The sequence below is a fragment of the Cynocephalus volans genome, chromosome 11, assembly GCF_027409185.1.
Source record: "Cynocephalus volans isolate mCynVol1 chromosome 11, mCynVol1.pri, whole genome shotgun sequence".
Taxonomy (NCBI): Eukaryota; Metazoa; Chordata; class Mammalia; order Dermoptera; family Cynocephalidae; genus Cynocephalus; species Cynocephalus volans.
In genome coordinates this window covers 124,131,786-124,139,174 of record NC_084470.1, presented here as the reverse complement: position 1 = coordinate 124,139,174, position 7,389 = coordinate 124,131,786, and the positions used below count along the sequence as shown (strand labels likewise).

The window sequence follows — 7,389 nt, the reverse complement described above, 5'->3', positions numbered from 1 at the left end:
ATTTATCGTTCAGAGTCTTTTGGATTTTAGCCATCCTAACTGGGGTGAGATGGTATCTCAGTGTGGTTTTGATTTGCATTTCCCGGATGCTGAGTGATGTTGAGCACTTTTTCATATGTCTGTTGGCCATTTGTATATCTTCCTGAGAGAAATGCCTACTTGGTTCTTTTGCCCATTTTTTAATTGGGTTGCTTGTTTTTTCTTGTAAAGTTGTTTGAGTTCCTTATATATTCTGGATATTAATCCTTTGTCAGATGTATATTTTGCAAATATTTTCTCCCATTCTGTTGGTTGTCTTTTAACTCTGTTAATTGTTTCTTTTGCTGTGCAGAAGCTTTTTAGTTTGATATAATCCCATTTGTTTATTTTTCCTTTGGTTGCCCGTGCTTTTGGGGTCGTATTCATGAAGTCTGTGTCCAGTGCTATTTCCTGAAGTGTTTCTCCTATGTTTTCTTTAAGAAGTTTTATTGTTTCAGGGTGTATATTTAAATCCTTAATCCATTTTGAGTTGATTTTACTATATGGTGAGAGGTATGGATCTAGTTTCATTCTCCTGCATATGGATATCTAGTTATCCCAGCACCATTTACTGAAGAGGCAGTCCCTTCCCCAGTGAATAGGCGTGGTGTCTTTGTCAAAGATGAGATGGCAGTAAGTGTGTGGGTTGATTTCTGGATTCTGTATTCTATCCCATTGATCAGTGTGTCTGTTTTTATGCCAGTACCATACTGTTTTGGTTATTGTTCTTTGTAGTATAGCTTAAAGTCAGGTAGTGTTATGCCTCCAGCTTTATTTTTTATGCTCAGCATTGCTTTGGCTATGCGTGGTCTTTTATGATTCCATATAAATGTGTGGATAGTTCTTTCCATTTCTGAGAAAAATGTCTTTGGAATTTTGATGGGGATTGCATTGAATATGTATATCACTTTGGGTAGTATGGACATTTTCACTGTGTTGATTCTTCCAATCCAAGAGCATTCTATTTTTTTCTGTTATAGAAAGTTTACCATTTCAAAGACTTTTCTTTTTTGTTAAAGATGACCGGTAAGGGGATCTTAACCCTTGACTTTCTGTTGTCAGCACCACGATCAGCCAGTGAGCGAACCGGCCATCCCCATACAGGATCCAAACCCCCAGCCTTGGTGTTATCAGCACCACACTCTCCAGAGTGAGCCACGGGCCAGCCCTCAACCACTCTGTATTTATTTTTATTTATTTATTTTTAAGATGACCGCCGGTAAGGGGATCGCCACCAGGAGATGGCAAGCGTTGGCCTGCTTGTCGCCCGCACCGCGCTGAGGCAGAGTGCACAGGCCATACCTGTATAGGATCCGAACACGGGGTCGCTGGGCTCCCAGCGCCGCACTCTCCCGAGTGAGCCACGGGAGGTCGGCCCCCCTCTACCACTTTTTGATCACGTTTTCTTTTTCTTTCTCCCCAGGCTCCCGCTCATCCCGGCAGGCCCCGCCCCCGTCTCCTAGCAACGCTGGAGGCGCCTCTCCAGGCCGGAGCCAGTGCCCCCTGCGGGCCCCGCCCCGCGACGCCCCCCTGCGTGCGCGCTCCCTGCCGCGCCCCCGCCGATGCTTCCAGCAGTGCGGCGGGAGGACGGAGATTTGCAGCGGCTGCTGGCTGCCGAACGTGGACGGCGGTATGGCGGCTGCACTGGTCGTGATGCTGGCGCTTGCGGTGCCGGTGTGTGAGGAGACTCCGCGACCGGTGAGGAGGGGCCGGGGGTCGGCGGGCACCAGGGAGCCGGGGGTCGGGGTACCGGGGAGCCGGGAGCCAGGTAGACGGAGTTCGGGGGAAAGAGGAGCCGGGAGCCGTGGGTCCGGGGACCGCGGAGCCGTGTGTCGGGGGGAGTCGGGAGCCAGGGAGCAGGGGCTTAGGGGCACCGGGGAGCCGGGAGCCGGGTAGCCGGAGGTCTGGGGGACCGGGGAGCCAGGGCCCAGGTGGACTGGGAGCCGGGAGCCGGGGAGCAGGGTGTCGGGGGAGGAGGGGTTGAGGCCACGGTTCGTAGAGTCTGGAGCAAAGGCCGTGGGATGGAAGGCCTGGACTTGGAGGATCCTGGGGGTGAGCAGTCCCTGACCAGGGGGGGCCTTCTTGGCAGGGACGGCGCTGGAGGTGAGAGGAAAGCCTGGAGTTGGTGGTGTTGGTGGCAGTGCTTGGGAGTGAAGTCCCCGAAGAGTCGCAGGGCTCTGTGGCTTGTCATGCAGAGCTGTCCCCCAGGTGTCCCGGAGGTGCTTCTATCTTGGTGTCTGTAAGTGTGAAGCCCTGGGTTTGCTGGTGGGGTGTGGGTCCCTGGCTGAGGTGGAGGTCGAGGAACTAAACTGAGCCCTGAGTGAGGCCATATGGAGGCGGCCCACCTGCCCGTCTTGGCGGTCGGTGGGAGGGAGGCCCCATGCCTGGGTCCTTGGACTTTCCTTTTGGACTGGAGCCAGGGTTCAGAGGCCTGTCTAGCACCTGCTCAACCCACCCTCCTTGGGACTGGGTCCTGCAGAGCCTGGGGAGGAGACCCGAGAGAGGGATAAGGAGAGTGCAGCCCAGCTTCAGAGATCCAAGCCGGGCTCGCACCAAGTATAACGCACATGCAAGTTCAGTAGATACATGAGGTCTAACTACATAGCGAGAATGGAGCGGGTTCAGTAGATAGCGCAGGTTGGCTCAAGACCGGGAGCAGGTTCCTGGTGAAGGTAAGTTCCGTGCACAGTGAAGCAGGCACCCCTCAGCCAGGGCAGCGCAGGATGCCTCCTGGACAGTCAGCAACGCCCCGCCTTCAGCAGGGATTTGGTGTCTGTGGTTTCTTTGCCTAAGGAACATTCAGTGGAGGGTGTGACTCCCAGTTATGGAACATTAGTCTTTCACACGCTGAGTCCGTCTCTTCCTGGAGCGTGTTCGTTGGTCAGACCCTATTGCATCCAGCAGGTACATACGTTCAAGAATTTCCTGTCCTCTCTCCTGAGCACGCCCAGCCACTGGATTTGCATGAGCCTGCAGCTTGTGGTCACATTTTCCCCATGTTGATGCTAAAAATAAGTCTAAGTGGCAACTGTAAGTTTCCACCAGGGAACAACCCAGAGGAGGGGGCCTGAAACCTGAGGGAGTGGCTGGAACGCCGGAGGCGTGTCCTGGAACCCAAAGCCTGGGAAAGCGAACAGCTTCTGTGTCAACATCGTTGATTGGATACTGTGAATGTAAAAGAGAAGTCCCAGGACAGAAGCCAGGTGAGAGAAGTTGAGTAGGGATGCCTCGAGTGGGGTGACCTGTGAGTCGAATCTTCAAGATGGGGTAGAAGTTGATCAGTAAGGGACGAAAGACGACATGTTAGATGACGAAAAAAAAAAGCAGAACAAGGGTGTGAGTGCAGTTGGGGGAGGGCCGGGCCAGAGGGTGTTGTGGCCGTGGGTGCAGTTGGGGATGGCTGACCGTGGGTGCACTTTGCTGTGGTCTGGGCCCATGGGTGCATTTACGATGGTTGGGCTCAGGTGTGTACCCGGAGGTGGGGGTGTCCTGGTCCCATGCATGCACCTGGGTGCGGGCTGGGCATGTGTGGGTAGTTGGTGGGGCTGGTCCCATGGGGGCAGTTGGTGGGGGCTGGGCCCGTGGGTGCAGTTGGATGGGGGCTGGGCCCGTAGGTGCAGTTGAGTAGGCGTCGGACCGTGGGTGTACTTTTGGGGGTTCTTGGTCCCTGGGGGTACCTTGGTGGTGGCTGGTACCTTAGTGGTGGCTTGTCCCGTGTGGAACTTTGGCAGGTACTGGGCCGTTGGTTGCATTTCGGGGAGGGCTGGGCCAGAGGGTTCTGTGCCTGTGGGTACAGATGGGGCTGGATGGCCCGAGGGTGCAGTTGGGTTGGGCTGGGCCTAGGGGTGCAGTTTGGATGGTTGGGCTGAGGTGTGTAGCTGTGGGGGGTGGGGTCCTGGTTCCATGCATGCCCCTGGGTGGAGGCCGGGCCGGGCGCATGTGGGTAGTCGGTGGGGCTGGGCCCGTGGGTGCACTTGGGTGGGGTCTGGGCCCGTAGGTGCAGTTGGGTTGGCCTGGGTTTGTGGTTATAGTTCTGGGGAGCTGGGTTTGTGTGGGTGTCTTCGGGGGGTGCTGGGCTCGTGGGGTACTTTGGCGGGCATTGGGCCTGTGGTTGCATTTTGGAGAGGGCTGGGCCAGAGGGTTCTGTGCCCGTGGGTGCAGATGGGGCTGGCAGGCCTGAGGGTGCAGTTGGGTCGGGCTGGGCCCGTGGGTGCAGTTGTGTGGGGATAAAGGCCATGGGTGTAGTTGGTTAGGCCTGGGCCTGTGGGTGTCCTTTTTTGGTTGCTGAGCCCATGGAGGTACCTTGGGAGGGGCTGGGCCCGTGGGGGTAGTTTGGCGGGTGCTGGGTCCATGGTTGCATTTGGGGGAGGGCTGGGGCAGACGGTTCTGTGGCTGTGGGTGTAGTTAGGGATGGCTGACCGTGGGTGTACTTAGCTGCGGTCTGGGCTCGTGTGTGCAGGTAGGATTGCTGGGCTCCAGTGTGTAGCTTGGGGGCGGGTCGTGGTTTCCTGCATGCACCTGGGTGGGGGCTAGGCCTGTGTGCGTAGTTGGTGGGGCTTGTGCCCATGGAGGTATTTTGTTAGGGGCTTGGCCCGTGGTGTTTCTTTGGTGGAGTCTAGGCCCGTTGGTGCTGTGATGGGGGGACTAGGTCCGAGGGGGCTATGCTCATGGGTGCAGTTGGGTGGGGCTGGGCCCATGGGGGCCGTTGGTGGAGGCTGGACCTTGACGGGGGGTTGGGCTTGTGGGGAGAGTTGGCTGCGGGCTGGGCCCTTGGATGCAGTTGTTGGGGGCTGGGCGCATGGTGCAGTTGGGTGGGGTCTGGGCCTGTAGGTACATTTGAGTAGGCGTAGGTCTGTACCTTTGAGAGGGCTTGGTCTGTGGGGTTACCTTTGATGTCGCTGGACCCATGGGGGACTTTGGCAAGTACTGGGTCCATGGCTGCATTTGGGGCAGGGCTGGGCCAGAGGGTTCTGTGCCCATGGATTCAGTTGGGGCTGGCTGGCCCGTGGGTGCAGTCGGGTGGGGGCTGGGTCCATGGGTTTACTTTGGGGAATGCTGTGCCCCTCGGGGTACTTTGGGAGGGGCTGGACCCGTGGGGTTACTTTGGCAGGGACTAGGTTCCATGGTGCTGTGCCCATGGGTACAGTTTGTTCGGGAGTGGGTACTTGGTGCAGTTTGGTGAGGGTTGCATTTGTTGATGCAGTCTGGTGGGGGTTGGTCCAATGGGTGCACTTTGGTGGGGGTTGGAAATGTGGCTGCTGTCATTGGGGCCTGGACCTGTGTACACAGTTGGGTGAGCACGGGGCTCGTGGGTTCACTTTGTTGGGGACCCGTCCCGTGAGTGCAGTTGGTGGGGCTTCGTCTGTGGGTGCAGTTGTTGGGGCTTGGGCCAGTGGGAGCATTTGAAGGGAGTTGGGCCGGTGGGGACAGTTGCATGTGGTCTGGCCTGTGGCTGCTGCTGGGTGGGGGCTGTGCACTTGAGGGCAGTTGGGGTTGGACCCACGGTGTAGTTGGGCTGGGTCAGGGCCTGTGGGTGCAGTTGTGGATGTCCACGATGTGGGTGCAGTTTCATGGGGGATAGGCCCGTGGGAGTACTTTGGGGGTGCAGGGCCCTTTGGGTTTCTTTGGTGGAGGTTAGTCCCATTGTGCTGTTCTGGTGGGGGTAGGGTCCTAGGGGGCTGTGCCCATGGGTGCAATTGGTTGGGGGCTGCGTGCCTGGGGCAGTTGGTGGGAGCTGGTTCCCTTGGAACACTTGGTGGGGACTGGGCCTGTCGGGGCAGTTGATGGGGTTTGGGGCCGTACAGCCAGGGAGGGGTGCGTCGGGTCTGTGGGTGCACTTTGGTGTGCGCCGGTCCGTTGTGTGTGCGCAGTTGGGTGCAGTTGTTGTTTTTGGTGGGTTTTCTTATTTTTATGGGGGGTATATTTGGGGGGTGGATTATTTTCTTTTCATGGGGAGGTTTCTTGTTTCTGTTGGAGTTTTCTTATTTTCTTCTTTTTAAATTTTTTTCTAAAAATGACCGGTAAGGGGATGTTAACCCTTTGACTTGGTGTTGTCAGCACCACGCTCTCCCAAGTGAGCCACGGGCTTTGTTCTCTTTGGGGTTTTTTCTTATTTTATGGGGGTTTTCTTCTTTTTCTTGGGTTGTCTTCTTTTGAGGGTTTTCTTCTTTTTGTTGGGGTTTTCCTGTTTTGGGTGTTTTCTTTTTCTTATGTATGTTTTCTACTTCTTTGGGGTGTTTTCTTCATTTTTGAGGTGTTTTCTTCCTCTTTTGGGTTATTTCCTCTTTGGGGTGTTTTCCTATTTGCTGTGCTTTCTTCTGCTTGTCGTTTTCTTCCTTTTTTGGGTTATTTTCTCCTTCTTCTGGGTGTTTTCTTCATTTACGGGTGTTTTGTTCTACTTTTGGGTGTTTTCTCCTTTGCGGTCTCTTCTCTTTCACGGTGTTTAACTCTTCTTGTTTTCTTTTTTCTTTTGGCTTTTTCCTTTTCTGGCCCAAGTTCTCAGCCAGCTCCATCTTCTCATGCTGCCCTGACTGCAGTGCACTGGGGACCTCCGTGTCCTAATCGGTCTGAATGGAGAGAAGCAATCGGCGGCCCCCTGATGCCGCTGGAGACCCACAGCACAGGGCACTGGCTCACAGGTGCCTTCCAAGGCACCATTTCCTTTGAGGTCTCCAGCACCCCAGTTTACAGGTGGGGAAACAAAGACCCAGGGGGCGAGTGTGGAGGCAGACCGGCAGGGCGGGTGGCGCACCAGCCTGCTGAAGCCAGTACAGCTCAGCCAGCTGCTCCTGGAGCTCACGGGCCTGGGACAGCACGAGCTGGTGGTGGCATGGTGGCACTGCGTGCCGTCCAGCACGTGCCTGTGCTGCTTGCCTCAGAGCCCAGCAGCTGCCCCAGCTCCAGCAGCCGCTCCTCCTGCTCCCAGTTCAGGTGGCTCAAACCCTCATTATCCTTTACCTGAGCCTTAGCTGACCCGCCAGGCTCTCCAGCTGCTTCTGCAGCTGCTCAGCCTCCACCTGCAGCCCCCGTTCTTCCTCGCTGGGCCCTGCTGGAGGCTCCGGGGGTGGAGGCTCAGCTGCGAAAGGAATCGGACAATAAGGGATTTCGGCTTCTGGAGCTGCACAAAACCCTCTTCTTGATCCACAGCTCCTACTGCAGCCTCGCCCCAGCCCATGGCTTCACAGCTCATCGCTCCTCACGCCCAGATGATGGCCCATCATTCAGACCACTTCCAAACAGACTTCTTCACATTCTTGTGGTCAAGACGACTGTGGGCGGTTGACAATGGGCACCCCACACCCCTCTTTGTAGATGGGGACACGGAGGCTCAGGTGAGCAGACTTGCCTTCTGCTGGCGCACACCTCTTTCTC

General features: G+C 56.2%; 1 protein-coding gene across 1 annotated transcript; it reads right to left on the bottom strand.

Moving 5' to 3' along the window:
- Window positions 1–3,478: 3,478 nt before the first annotated feature.
- On the bottom strand, window positions 3,479–4,135 carry LOC134390260 (uncharacterized). The gene has a single exon (XM_063113475.1). The coding sequence runs from the start codon at window positions 4,133–4,135 to the stop codon at window positions 3,479–3,481; it is 657 nt and encodes a 218-aa protein (XP_062969545.1).
- Between the last annotated feature and the right edge of the window lie 3,254 nt (window positions 4,136–7,389).